Source organism: Dasypus novemcinctus, chromosome 21 (assembly GCF_030445035.2).
Source record: "Dasypus novemcinctus isolate mDasNov1 chromosome 21, mDasNov1.1.hap2, whole genome shotgun sequence".
NCBI classification, from domain to species: Eukaryota; Metazoa; Chordata; class Mammalia; order Cingulata; family Dasypodidae; genus Dasypus; species Dasypus novemcinctus.
In genome coordinates this window covers 33,788,801-33,803,971 of record NC_080693.1, presented here as the reverse complement: position 1 = coordinate 33,803,971, position 15,171 = coordinate 33,788,801, and the positions used below count along the sequence as shown (strand labels likewise).

The window sequence follows — 15,171 nt, the reverse complement described above, 5'->3', positions numbered from 1 at the left end:
AGCCTCATAGTCTGCAGCTGACCTTGTGGAGAAAACAGAGGAGCTGGGCCCAGAGGAACCCAGGAAGCCTGAAGCCTCGCAGACATCAACAGCCATCTTGCTCCAATACATGGAAATAGACTTTGGTGAGGGAGGTAACTTATGCTTTATGGCCTGATATATGTAAGCTCCTACCCCAAATACACACCCTTTGTAAAAACCAACCCAGTTCTGGCATTTTGCATCAGCGCTCCTTTGGCTGACTAATACAGCCATGGACCTAAACTGAGGCCCTTCTCTGACTTCACACAGGTCCAAAGGCCCAGCTGGATCTGGAACTCTGGAGCCACCTCTCATTTTCCCTTGTCCGAATCTACTCCCTCTAGACTCTTGCGAGCAGAACCTGCCAGGACTGAAGGTGCTGAACACAGTGTTGACAGCCATTCCCTCACTTCTGGCTCCGGGGACGGCAGAGCTTGGATAATGCACAGATGAGAAGAGAGGCTCTTCGACAAATGTGCGCAAATGACAATGGGAGAGCTTTCGTCCAACTTTATAAACCAAAAAGCCTCAGACATGCTGACCTAAGGTCTTTTGACTTACCGAGGATTTGTCTTTTAGATTAGCCTGAGGGTCTAAGCAACCACGTTCCCAAATTCCTATCGGTTAAACAATACAGAAAAGATAGGATTGCTCTGGCCTCCCAGGGGCTTCCATTCGTGGCTCAGGATACTGACCTCCTCCGTTCTGGTAACATATGTAGGGAAAGCGCCAGACGTTGCCCAGGTCCACCGCATAGCCAATGACCGACAGGAGGAAATCCACCTTCTTGCCCCAGGTCTCTCGCTCTCCGTGATAAACCTCCGCCACCAGGGTGGTGGTGGCTGCTGGGACAGGGTGCCGGGTGTCATCTCCTGCACCAGGGCTCGGAACTGAGGAATACCCATTAGAGATTTGTCCAGAATCCATTTTATCCCCTGGGGCAGAGACTCCCTTCTGTAGAACTCCATTTCCCTGGCAGTCTTCCCCGTCGCTAGGCACTGACAGCTCCTTCTGAGAATTTAAGGGTGTGCTCTCCATCCTGCTGGACAGCGGAGGAGACCGATGTCCATCTGCCAAGGACTTGTGTCTGTGGATCCCCTCAGAACTTTATATGAATGGAGTTGAGAGCTCTGTTGGAAAGGAGAATAAAATTAGACATTTTACTTGGTTTGGGAGTTGATTCATCATACACCTTAACTGCATTAGTTAACGAAATTACAAATGCATCTGTTGAATGTGCAGACATCTTATTTGCTATATGAGAGTCAATAAAATCAACTAAATGTTTCAATCTATACAGAGTATCAAATCACAATCAAATGCTTGGAAAAGTAAAAACAAACCAAACAAAAATAGCAAGTCACCCAGGTTTTGCACAGGCTCTTTTTCAAGAGTAACACATTTACTTGCCTGCGAGAGACCAAAATCTTTACCCTTTAGTTTACCAGTAGCAGAAGAATGTAAGAGGAGGACTAATTTCGACAAAGCTCCACAAAGCACTTTGTCCTAGATGCTGTGCTGAGAAAACAATAACAAAGAGTGTCTGCCTGTAAGTAAAGACAGTCCTCTCCAAGATTTAAGCTGAGCACCCAAAGTTATATTTAAATGATTAAGAAAGTAAAAAAGCAAAGGGAAGAGGTGAACAGGCAACTCTTTGAGTCAGCCCTAGCTCCTTAGTTGAGGACTTCTTCACTGCTCTTCAGCCCAAGTCTTGGAAAAGTCCAGGCAGATTCCAGCTGCCTCTGGCTGTGTGCAGCCCCCTGAGCTATGCCTTACTGCTCAAGAGCATTCCATTATGCCCTGCGCCCTCAAAGCACTGCCTCACCATTCATTCTTCTGGACACTCCCCAGAAACTCCTGAGGCTAATCCACTTGTGATCCTGCAACTGGGGGGCAGCCAGCAGCACCTTGTCCGCGCCAGAACTGTCAAGGAGAACAGCATGGAGTTCACTGGTCCCAGCAAGGCTGGTGTCTCTGTCCCCAGGCACCTTCATGGGGAGGGCTGGGCGCGGGCGTCAGGGCCTTCCTGTCACTGCCATGGTCTGGGGTGGAGTCTGGGGTGTCAAGCATGGGGTAGAAATCGGAGCCCTTTTGGACTTTACACCTATAATTTGTTATAAAGTAGGAAGCAGCCAAGACTTTCCAGCTAATTTTGTTTCTTTTATGAGTATGTAAGGGGGGAGAGAAAGGAGGGAGGGAGGTGTCCTGGGTCTACGCTCTCCTGCTCTTTGGTACCCCCACCCTGCTCTGGGCTCAAGGATGCAAACACCACTCACAGGAAAATTCAAATTTCTGACAGAGTGACCAAATAAAACCTCATTCTGTTTGTCTTTCCTGCTGCTATCCACTCTACCTGCTTCTTCCCTTTCCTGGGACCCAACTTGTCTTGATAGACTTTTTAAGTAACTGCACATCCTCTCATCTACCACTTATTCATTTATTCAGGGCAAGGGATTTTTTTAAAGTTCATTTTCTTGAAGAGAGAGATGATGAGATGCCAATATATTTAAGTACACAACTAAATCAAATCTGAATTTGGTGAGCTTGGGCTGTGCTATTTGAAGAAGACCCCTGCACCTCCCTTTGTTCGACACGAGGGACATATTTTCCACATTAAACACTGAATAATCTGAAGGCCGAAAAGCAGGGATAAAGGGCTCTAAGGCAGGGGCCAGAAGGGCCCAGCTGGGAGCCTGCCTGGGACCTGGGCCTTTTCTTCCCTGATCTTCCTTCTTCTACCTTCCAAATTTTACTCAAAAATTTCTTGGGAACGTCTTCCAACCTTCAATACCACAATTTTCCTCTCATTTAAATTGAAGCTCCAAGAACAACTGCATGGCCCACCTCCAGCCCATCCACTCATTACGTGCAGAGGAGAGAAACGCAGTGCATGGCAGGAGCGGTCCACCTAGGGGATACACGTTTAGCAGTGGTCACGGCCCGTCACCCTCCCATGAAGGATCTGTTGTTGATTTTGTTCACTTCCTCCCTTAGCGTCCATGTGTGGACTGGTGAGTTTGTGGGGGGCTGTGTGTGGTCTTCCAGGTCCCTGGCATTCAATCCTGACAGCTTGGCAACCGTGATGAGCAGCTCCTGGGAGAGTAATATGCTCTTCTCTATTTTTGTCCTGAGTCATGACAAAGGTCTTGTTTCCTGAAATATTCCCCTAGGGCTTGAAACATTGTCAAAAGGTGAAATGGCCCGAGTTGGAAGACAACCTGTTAAGGGCAATTTCTGATGGTCCCTCTGTTCCACTCTGCTTTCTGGGGTTCTCCTATTACACCCCATTCCTGATTATAGAACCTGGGGTATGGATAAGTTATAGCCACTCAAAGCTATCAAATAGGCCGGAGACACACGTGGCCTTTCCTTCCATTCAGCCCTCTGCCTCTCCCCGTTAGAGGGAAACGCTTCTCAGCTACCAGCTCAGTTACCAGTCAGGGTGACTGGGAGTAGATGGCACATGTCTGGGCCTCTTCCTGCCTGCAGGATCCCCTTAGCGGATCCCAGATCCATCCCCAGTTTTCTTGGTTCTACAGCTCACTGAGCAGTGTTCTCTAAGACTAGCAGATAATAATGTTTGAGAGTGGCTGGCCTAGGAATATAGAAGTAAGAGTTATTAAAAAGGTTAGTTTCTGAGAATGTTCTCTTGAAAGTCTTCTTCTTTAAAAGATATTTTTATCCTGTTGGATAGAAACTCCGTTTGAGTTTCTCCATGACCAGGAAAGGGCCCGGAAGCCTTCCTGTGCATCTTGAATGTGTGCCGTGGTCCCAGGTGGAGCAGGTGACAGGCTGAGGTGTGCCAGGCAACCCTGCACCACTGAAGGATGACAACTTGCCACGCACGACCCTCGTTCCCGTCTCCTCCCACGAGGGGCCCGCGGCAATGCCGTCCACGGGCGTCAGGTCAGGCTGACCTTCCGTCCCGCTCCTGCCTCCTCCGGGCTCGGGGAAGGGACATGTTCACTCCATTCCCCCTGGCAAAGAGTTGTTTCTATTTAAACTTTTCCTGATCGAATTTCCATTCCTTTTTCCACAAACCCTGTCTCTGTAGCCAGGGGAACCAGTATCTGAACAAGCATGTAATTAGAATTAGTCATAAAACCACCCAACCCTTTGGAAATGCCTGCAACTCTGCTTGTCTGCTTTTCTCCCATCGGCACATTTGTACTTTGATTTCACCTGTCAAGACCAAAGTGAGTTCCTTTCTCAGGATATTCAATTTCCATTTTCAAAATCAAAACAAAAAACCCAGCATGAATTATGGGTCTCACACTGAGATAAGATTAATTATAGGTCATAGAGCCAAGGGGCAAACTGCATCCTCGATTCGGAGGGAGTCTAAAGTTCCCCAGGCATCTACCACAGATGACACGAACTGCAGAGCTGTGGTGCCACCAACACAGTAAACATTGTACCTGGCCCTCTGCCATGAATGGAAACAAACTCAGCAAAAAGCTGTCGTGTGCCTACTACACACCAGGCACGTCAGAATCAAGAGAGGCACAGTCCTGCCTTCATGGCGTTGCTGGGATAAGCCCCACATCTGCCAGGGCTTAGGGACTGCTATGAACATGGACATGTCAAAGGCCGGAGAGGGCGGTGCTTCTTTCAGGCACTGCTGTGCTTCCTTCCTATCGCGAAGTGAGAGTGCTGCCACCTGGCTCAGCAGGCTGGGACACCCGGCATTTCTAGCTCTCAAGGCGCCCTCAGGGTTAAAGGTCTTCCTTCTGTCACAGGCCCCCTGGATGGTAGCAGGGTCCTGTCCACAGACTCCCACGGCAGCGGACACGGGGGGCTGTGCTTGTGGTTCATGTCTGTGTCTGCTGAAGGGGCTGTTGGGATTCTCAGTGGCAGCCGTGTCACAGGTCCTAAGCCACAGGGATGCCTGCTTTGTCTTTCATTTGGAATAAAGAGATTTCATGATAGAAATGAAAAGGGTAGAGAAAATCTGCTTGTTTTTGGAGCAGAGGGGTAGAAATGAATTCCACTATCATAGCCATCTGCCTATCCAAAGGATTCTTTGTGTGAGAGAATCAGACCATTTAATTTTTTGGAGAGGAATTAAATAGGATAAAATAGTTAGGGCCATTTGGGCCAGTTACCATGAGACAGGAAAGGCGTCTCTGCCCAGAACTTTCCCTGCCTGGGAGAAGAAGACAGCCCTGAGCGTCTCTCCACACTGAGTGTAAAATCTAGAGGATGAGCTGTTTGTGGTAGAGTTGAGAGCACTCGAGAGGCTGGCCAAAAGTACAACAGATTATTTATTTTGACTTTAATGAAAATAAATCAGTTTGGCATAAACAGGCATGATCTGCCCTCCTCCAGTGAACATGGCTTCCGGCAAAACAGTCAAGCCTAGCCACTTTCCTCAGTCACTTAACATGTTCCTGCATGTCCACAGTCCACAGCTGTCCATTCTGTCTCAGAGACTTGGATTAGAATCCCAGATCCACCACTCATGGGCTGTGGGACTTTGGGTAAGTCACTCAACCTCTCTGAGCTTCGATTTCCTCATGTGCAAAAGGAGACGACTAAAATTCCTACTTCATAAAGGGTGTTGTGGGAATTAAAGTCTGACAAATGCTTAACTTGGCGACCAGCACATGTGAGGTATCACTAAATGACAGTGAGGTGATGGCCACTACCATCAGCAAACATATGCACCCCATCCTGCTCTTCTGTTTCACACCCATTAGTGAAACTGAGGCCCACAGGGCTAAGCACTTGTGGTCCACGTCACAGCGAGTGAGCAGCTTGAGTTCCTGGGACCTCACAGCTCCTGCTTGCTCCTCTCAGTCAGTGGTTTGGAGTCAATCGAGTGGGAAACTTGTACACAGCAGATTCCTGGACTCCACTCCCATAGATTCTAATTCAAGAGATCAGAGCTGGCATCCGGGAACGTGCATTTTAAGCAAACTCCCCAGGGGTGCAGGAGCAGGCAGGCCGCAAACAGCACTCAGCTCCCTCCTGCCTATCAACTGCCCCCTCCAAGTCGCCCTTGGGCATTTTGCTGGTGACAGGGAGGAACCATGCATCTCTTGTGCATCTACCTTACGTGTTACACGTTGCCTTATCCTGGGTGCTTGTTGGTAACACGCATGTTCTGGGCTGGACTGGCAGACCATACCTCCTGCCCAGGTCTTCAGAGCTCTCCATGAGCAGGTGCAGGGTGTCCGCTCTGCCAGGCACGGGCCGCCGGTCTCCCTGGGCCCTGAGCATGCCCTGTGCAGCTGCATCCTCCAGGCCTGGTTTAAGTTCCACCTCCAACGTGAAGCTTCCTCTCACCACCCCTGCCTAGGATAATCTCTCTCTACTCTGTGTGATTAGTCGGTATCATTTGTTATCTTTTTATGTATATTTGCTTTGTGTTCTCCAACTAGCCTGCAAGCAGGGGCCACGGCTTATCCAGCTCTGTGTTCAAACACGTGCAGCCAGGTGTGTATGCACTGCACAGCTCCCAGCACTGAGGGCCTGTTTCCGGTTCCCAGGCCAGGGGACCCGCACGTTGGCAGGTCTGAGCCGCAGGTGGGGCACTGCTCTTTCTTCACCAGGGTTAAGTCAAATGCGATCCATTTCAGGAGCCTGTCCCGACTCTGTCCTCATTCATCTCAGGGTCCTCTGTGTACCTTGGGGGTGGGGGAGGACCATCACTATTAGAATTTTAGTGGACTATGGACTGGAAAAGAATGACATATCTAGGACTAAAGAAGCACTCACGTTGTGACTTTAGACTTTGAAACAAGAGCAGGCAGGTACACCCATCAATGGCTTATGTTCCAGAGGTTCATTGTGAGTTGAGTGTTTGTTATTGGGGTATATTTTTTACATATGGAAATAAATGTTATATATGGTGGTTAGCCTCCCAACCTAGTTTGAAAATCCTTGTTAAACCATAAAACACTAAAACATCTAAAGAGAAAACTGTAGAAAACAGCATTATTAAATACTACAAAATGGTGGGAGAAGGACAATGAAACATATTAGAATGTGTTTAATTTTTAAGCATTTTTTTCTGGTTCTAGAAGAAAACTGAATTTAAAGACAACGGGAAGGAAACAGAGAAAGACTTGTACACATTTCATAGAAGCTTTTTTTTTTTTTAGGTACCAGGGCTGGGTATTGAACCCAGGACCTCATATGTGGGAAGCTGGTGCCACATCAGCTCCCCTGAATTAGTTTTTCATTTGTTTGGTTGTTCTTTTGTTTTTAGGAGGCACCAGAAACTGAACCCGGGAACTTCCCATATGGGAAGCAGGTGCTCAACTGCTTGAGCCACATCTGCTCCCCCAGAAGCATCTTTTAAGCACTTTTAAGAGCTTTAGATGTTGGTGACATGATTCCTTTTTACATTTAATTTAACTTCACATCTTACAACTTTTGGCAGAAAACAAAACTGGTTTCACTCTGTTGCTGTAATAGATTTAAACACAGACAAGGCCAGGAAAGAGACTTGGGAAACTCAAAATGGGTGATAGGTTAGATTAAGCAGAACAAGGAATGACATTTATATCTTCTGAATACCATTGTTTTTACTATGCGTTTACGCAAATAAGTAGAAATCAAGTTTAAAAAGAAATAGAATTTCCAAACACAGCTTTTCTTTTCCTTAAAACGTGAGTAATACTAAGATTGCTTTTGTGTGAAACAGACACGGTTAGACCCAGAAAGGGAGCTGAGAGGGAGAGGGGGGTAGAAGAGAACAGCAGCCTCGGGACAAGGTGCAGTGGAATGAGACAGATTTGCCTGTGGCAACTGAGGAAGGCTGACGAAGGCAGGGGAAAAGGGAAGGATTTGAGTGGAATTTGAGAAAATGTGAGAGGGGGAGAGGGAAGGGGGCTGGGCTCACTTCCCTGGGTGGGTGGGGAGGTCAAGTAGCACAGAGGAACCTGGGGACCTGGGCTACAGGAGGCTGGGTGGTGTGTGGTATCATGTGCCGCCGCCTCTTCAGACAAGATGTTTGTGCTTTGGCTGTTGGTGCGTCGGGGGTGTCTTTACTCTGAGGTCTAGAAGTTCTGAAATATGCTTTACAGTGAGTCAGTTTGGGGACATTTGTGAAAAATCAGTTTCTCAATAGACAGCAGTGATCTAGTTCTAAGATATGCACTGAGATGAGGGAAGGAGGTTGTCTCTTTATGACCCCCAAAGTAACCCTGCAGCTACAGAGGACATCATTGAGACAGTGGGAGAAATTTGAATACAGGCTGTACATTCGCTAACAGTATTGTATCAATGATAAGTTTACCAAGCATGAGATAGCACTGCAGTTCTGTAGGAAGATGCCCTTGTTCTTGGGAGACACACGCTGAAGTGTTTAGGGGTGAATTATCTTGATGTCTGCAAACTTTCAAAGGTTAAACACCAAGATTATATATATAGTACAATTTCTATAGGAATTATATATAATATATCAAATTATAAAATCAGGGAAACAGATTTGGCCCAACGGATAGGGCGTTCACCTACCACATGGGAAGTCCAGGGTTCAAACCCAGGGCCTCTTGACCCATGTGGTGAGCTAGCCCACGTGTAGTGCTGCTGTGCACAAGGAGTGCCATGCCATGCAGGGGTGTCCCCCGTGTAGGGGTGCCCCATGTGCAAGGAGTGCACCCCACAAGGAGAGCCGCCCCATGCGAAAAAAGCACCGCCTGCCCAGGAGTGGCGCTGCCCACACAGAGAGCTGACGCAGCAAGATGACGCAACAAAAAGAGACAGATTCCTGGTGCCACAGAAAATGCAAGCAGACGCAGAACACACAGCAAATGGACACAAGAGAACAGACAACAGTGGGGGGGAAGGGGATAGAAATAAAATAATTCTTTAAAAAATACATATATAAAATTACACATACAAAAACTAGGTATGTGTTTGATTACAGAAAAAGCACATGGCAAATGTGGCAAAATGTTAACAACTGGTGAATCTGGGGGAGGGCTCATTGGACCATTCCTACGACTTTTGAATTGTAATTTTTCAAGATAAAATATCAGGGGGAGAAACAAAAACTCCAGCTCTTAGACTGTGTTAGTAAGGCCACCCCTTACCACAGCTGTCCGTCAAACCTCCCCAGTGGTGGGGAGCCCCAAATAGCATATCTCCTCTCTCCCCACCCAGGCTTCTTCCCTCCCCTTTCCTCCCTGCCCAGCTCCTTTCCTGAAGCAAGGGAAAACGCCAGTCAATTTGATTAGCTTTTGTAAAAACAACAAATCCACTGTTAGCAGAAGAGAAAATGTGAGCACAGAACTCAACTTCAAGTTCTGACAGAGTCCCTGCCAGCTGTGGCTGAGCTGGAACACGGAGCCTCTGGGAGCCCAGGAAGGCAGATCACAGCCAGGGCCTGGGGGTTCTGCCACACCCTAGTTCTAGGATCATTCCTTAGTTACTGAAAAGAATCCCATTTATTTCATTTCTATTTAGCACTTGGGAATAAACTATTTACGCAGTTTAGTAAAAAAATAAAATGTCCTTTTTTTCTTGAAAACACACAGAAAGATGACACAAAATCACAAGAAGGTGGACAGCCACTGCCTTGCCTTCACACAACTTCACTCAGCCAGCCTCCGCCTCTGGATTCTTCCCCACCAGGGCCAGTTCCAGTGCTGCCAGCCCTCTCTAGCCTCTGCTCTCCCACCTCAAAGACCCACCACAGACTCTGACTGCCCAAGAAGGGCCTCAGTTTCCAGGAGACCGTCCCCTCACCCTCTGTCACTTGTCAGTGCCTCCGGGCCTCCGCCACCGTGCTGGCCCAGGAATGGCCATCAGCTGGGGGTTCTCTCTCGCTTGGCAGACCAGGAGCTTCTGGGGTTAATGGCGGCCCAGCCCAAGATTCCATCCAGTTCTGGCTTTTAAAACCGATGACTTAAAGACAGTTGCCTTTGGTCCAGGGTTGGGATGGGAGCCGGGTTCCAAGGGAGTCAAAGGAAAGAAAAAATAATAATAAGGCAGTCCGTCTGCCTCACAGAAGCCTTATCTCTAGTCATTTTGTCACCTATTAGACGCAGGGCTGAGAAAACAGTCGCTCAGTTTAAAGCGCGTTGTTGACATTCGGCAAATGAGCATTCATCTTCCCAGGCTGAGGGGAATGACCCCTGTAAGGAGCTGTCTCTAGGCCTGAGATGTTACTCACAGCCGAACATTTCAGAATGTGGACCAAAGTCTGCCTAGAAATAAGAGGGCTCCTCGACTGACGGAGGGTCTCAGAGCCCACCCTAGAACAGCAATCCATCTCTCTGTCCAGGAAAAATCGTTTAGCCAGGTTTCTTTCAAAGGCTAATTTCAAATATTTTCCACCTAGTGCCTCCTAGACCGAGGACAGGGTTTTTTATTAGGGTGTATTTTGCGCCATTAAGGCTAGAAACTGACTCACCACAAGAGCAGGGCGAGTCTGTGTTTCTTGCCCCAGGTTTGGAGAAACTGGGCGGAATACCGCAAACCTCAGGGGAGTGCAGCTGATCGCAATAAACCCGGGAGTGACTGGAAACAAAACTCAGCCGAATCTGTACTGCCAGGAGACCATTTCAGCGGCACCAAACCCTGGGCATATTGCAAAGGACCTCTGAGAGACAGGGCACCCAGGGCCCCGTTGGCTGGACATGGTTGAGGTGCAGGACCTAACCTGCAATCTGTGTCACAGTGCAAAGCCTCCAACTTAGAATGAAACGTGAGGCGACCCCTGGAGGACCCTGATTTGCCAGCAGCCAACTAGGCAGAAAGTCTCGCCCTCAGGCATTTTGCCCCATCATTTCAACTTGCGTTTGCTTAAAGCAGAGTGGTTGGGGCACAGTCGCAGGAGATGGAAGGGACCTGGACATCCCAATATACAGCCCTCACCCCCACACACACTCCCCACATTTAGAACCGTGAGACCCAAAGGAGCTGATATGTGTAACCAGGAATAATTATGATAAGTTACTTTTTTCAACAAAAAACTGGCTGCATAATTTTCCCTTTGGCCATTTAGGCATCTTCAGAAAAAAAAGTCAAGTCATGACCATATCCTGTTGATTCATTAAGCCAAATTAAAATTAAACTTGTTCAGGCAGCCCTGCCTCTGTTTTCTCAGATTATTTCATTCAACCATTCAATGACAAGTATGAAGGAGAAGGAACTACTCAATCTCTTGAGTTACCTGTGCTTCTCTTTGGAGTGGGGTGTGTGTGGGGGGTGACCAGGGTGTTTTTTTGCAAGCCCTTTGTAAGAGACAAGCCAACATACATTCCTAAGCCCCCTCCAGCCGAACACTCCCATTCCTCAGTCACCTTGCCCACTTGTGAAACTTCCACGTGCCTCTCCGAGTTTCATCAAAACGCTCAGATGACGTTAAAAATCCTTCACTGAGGAATTTCTGAGGTCTTGCTGACTCCACTAAAATTTCAACATTATTCTGCCCCCCTACCCCAGCCACCTAGCCCTAGTATATACATTTCTTTAAAAAGAAGATGGAAAGAAATGGATTTGAATATCTGACTGGTGGCTACATCTCTGAAATGTCCTAGTTGGACCATCTGCGTTTTGAGGGGACTTTGGATTCATTGTGAAACGATCTCAATCTGATTTTATTCAGGTTCAGTGAAAAAGAAAAAGTCATGGCCCCAAATGGCTTGCCTAAACTGCAAAGGCTCCATAAGGAACTGCCTCCCTATCCGTGCTGGAAGCTGCCACTCCTACCCCAGAGTTTGTGGTAGGAAAGCCTGAACCTTTGAGAATCACTAGCTTCACACAAAAGGAACAAAGAGTCAAAGCTGCACAAGATCCCTCCGCTCCTAAAACCCCAAACCCTAATGCCCACCCCCTCCCCCAGGCCTCCTCTGATTAAACACAGATCCCAGCGTTGCTTTCTAAACATGTTCTCCCTATGGAACTGAAGACAAAACATTAAATAGTTGATCTTTCTTACTACGATGACAGCTAGCAGGCCCATAAATAATCCATTGACCTGGTTCATTTTACTGGACAAACCTAATCATAAAAATACATACACACAAGATTTTTGCAATGTTTGACTCTTAGAAATCCTACCCCTCTCTTCTTTAGAACCGATCTAGAAAAGAAATAATCCAACATGCAAAGGTTCCAGCACAAAAGGAAATCCACTTTGTAGTGCTCTTTAGGTTCAGAGCGCTTTTTCCAAAATAAATCTGAATGTACACATTTGTCAAGCAACTGACAGTTACATACTTCAACCATGTAAAACGGCCCACGGGAGTCTGAGATTCACATAAATTCTGAACGGCCTGTGAAGAGCCTGGGCGTGCAACATCTCTGCCCGTGAATAACCCAAGAGCAGGGAGACTGACTCGGAGACTCGTGCCCCTCGTGCCGCTCAGCGATTTCTCTAGATATTTGGGCATTTACGGCAAACGGGAAACTCTCTCTGCAGAAGTTCCTTTGCATAAAGCCACGTGCCTAGGACTACAGCAAGTAAAAATCAAACATAAACACGGGTTGAAACGACACCAACTGTTCCCACCGCTCAGTATCAGTACTTTCCTCAGCAGGGTCTTTCTCTGGTACTCAAGACATCACGAAGCCCCCGCTCGCAACGGAAAGAGGCCCTCCAAAGCCCTCCCTCCCCAATCCCCTTCCCTCAACTTCCATCTTTTCCCTCTGTCCCAGGTGCTGTCAACGCTTATTACCGAGACTTGCGAAAGACTGAGAGCAAGCAGCCCCCGCACTGGGGCGCACACGTCCCCTCTCCAGTGGCTTGGCCAGAGCAGAGCTGAGCTGACAGTTCCCTCCGTCCGCCCGCGGAATGAAGTTCTGCCAAGAAGTGTGGGTTAGCAGCAAAAAGAAGAGCGCACCCACCTGCCGGGAATCAGTCGGGGGTCTGGTCCCGGGGCTCCTCGGGGCTGGGCGACCCTCGCGCCCTCAGGGCACTGGGGGTGGACGCCGCCTCTGCCGCAGCGTGCGCCCGAGCGGGCGTATTTGTACTGCCTGCCCCTCACATGGTCTGATCTCTAGATATCCGCCGCCAAAGAGCTCTTTACGAATTTTTGCGTCACTTCGAGGGGAATAAACTTTGTTTCGCCGCAGCCGCGGCTCCGCTTTCCTCCAGGATGGGTGGGTGGCCGCCTGGGTGCGCTCGGCTCGGAGGGGAGGGAGGCCCGGCCTGGGGGCGGCGCCCTCACCCGGGGCCGCGCGCAAGACCCCCAGGGCGCGCGCGCACCCGCCAACACTCAGTAGGAGGAACAGCGTTTTCCCAAGCAAGGAATCCCTGGGGCGGGGGGAGGGTGGCAACTAAGAGGCATATTTCGCTCGCCTGCAAATTGCTTTCCAAATTTTATTTAGGTTTCTGCACAGTGTCGCCCCAGAGCGATCTTTCCTGATCACTCGGGCCTCTCATCACCCCCACCCCGAATCTGCTTTATTTTCTTCATAGAACTTTACAGCATCTGGCCCCACAGCCAGCTTGGAGCGCAGGCCGAGGGACCCTGTGGAATTCCTCTCCATCCCCAGGCCCTCGGCAGTGCTCCACCGAGGGGCACGCGGTATATCCTGGCAGAATGAACGAAAGGCTTTTTCACGTTTTGTTAACCAGCCGCAGTTCAAAGCAGTACCGCGCCAGAGCTAGGGCGGTGAGCTGCAAAAACGCACGGATACGCCGGCGGGGTCGGGGCGGGCCGGGAAGAGCTGGGAAGAGTGGATAAGTTACGGTCTCAAGAGGCTCAGCGGGAGCCTACTGTTTCGAGCCAGGTGCAAATACTGCTCTGAAAAACTTAAAATGACCTTTAAAAGTGAATTTAATGTTGTTATATTAACTTTTCTCTACAACTATTTTCAAATTTTTGAAAGAACCGCTGCAGGACTTGCTGAGGCCGAGGGGAGAGGCAGGGGACTAACCCGCCGTCCCGCCCACCCCCAGGCCAGCGCCCGCGGCAGGGTAGAAGGAAGGAAGCTGCAGCCCTTTGTACTTGGAGTCCTGAGGAACTGAACCCTAAAAGCTGAGCAGGCATCCAGTGGGACAAAGAAGGCAACTCTGGAAGGACCGAGTTGGAACAACTCAGTTCCAGGGCGAGGGCTCCCCACGTCGGAGGAACCGGCACGAGGTTTTGGCGCCACCTAGACGTCAGTGTAGGCATCGCAAGGGGAGCCGGGAGCGCTTCCGAGAGCGCTTCCGGGCCTCAAAGTTAGGTCGGTGACGCCTCGGCGGCTGCAGGATTCCGTCCAGTGCCAGGGTGGCAGAGGCCCCTTCTGGCGACACCTCCTTTCAGATAACGCAGGGCTCTGCAGCCTCCCAGGCTCCACTTCCGCCTTGTTAAACTAAAGAGCAGCGGCTATTGAAATAGAAGTACAGCTTTCCAAGGAAGGCATTTTAGAAGGTTACCGGTTTCTTGAAAACTCTTTGGGTAAAGTCTTTTTTTGAGTCAAATGAGATAACAAATGTGAAAGCCGCAAGAACCGTATCTACCAGACCGAGGGCATTCACTTAGCGAAGTGTTTGCTTAATGAACCAAGTGTCTAAACTGTGTATAAATTTAATTTAGAAATAAATAGAATTTTTCGCATGCAAAAGAAAAAAGAAAAAGAAGTACAGTCCCAGGGAGGTGGAGCGGGCGGAGGGAGGCGCGCCAGAGCCCCTGGGGTGAGAGCCCTTGCCCGCGCTCTCGTCCGCCCAGGCTGTCCTCCCTGCAGTCTCCGGATTGCTGGCCTCACCACTCCTGGCCTTTCTAGATCCCAATACATCCATCCCTCTCCAGCCACCCCGGGACCCCCTCCTGGTACTCCGGCAACCCCCTCCATGCACCACCACCCCACCCCCCCACCCCCCATCTCTGACTTCTTAGGGGTGGGTGCTGCCTAGAAGGGGAGTGGGGCTCGACGCCTGGGTCCCATCCCCGTCCTGCCCCCCTCCTATCTGTGGGTCTGCCCCAGTTCCTCAAACTCCCTGGCCTTGGGAACCCCTGTCTGTAAAATGGGAACGATAAGGACCAGGGCACCTGGCCAGCTGTGAGGAGTGAAGGGACTAGTCAGTGCCTTTCCTCCAAGGGAGACTTCCCCAGCCTCTCGCCAGCCTCGGATCACTCTTGGGCTGGCCCCTCCCTCTGGCTCCCTGGCTGAGGGGTGCTGCTAGAATCACAGGCTGGACCCTGCCCTGTTCCCCACTGCCCCCCTGGCATATCCTGCACAAAGCCGCTGCCAGCGCGTCACCCT

The 15,171-nt window shown here is 49.5% G+C and overlaps 1 protein-coding gene across 1 annotated transcript in view; it reads right to left on the bottom strand.

Annotated features, from left to right (window-relative positions):
• Positions 1-13,094, bottom strand: part of SLC6A4 (solute carrier family 6 member 4) — a 35,874-nt gene extending 22,780 nt beyond the window's left edge. The window contains exons 1-2 of the mRNA XM_058283107.2: positions 12,826-13,094; positions 717-1,151 (exon numbers count right to left, since the gene is read on the bottom strand). Coding sequence (XP_058139090.1) covers positions 717-1,059 — 343 coding nt within the window. The 5' untranslated portion in view covers positions 1,060-1,151; positions 12,826-13,094. The remainder of the gene's footprint in view (positions 1-716; positions 1,152-12,825) is intronic.
• Between the last annotated feature and the right edge of the window lie 2,077 nt (positions 13,095-15,171).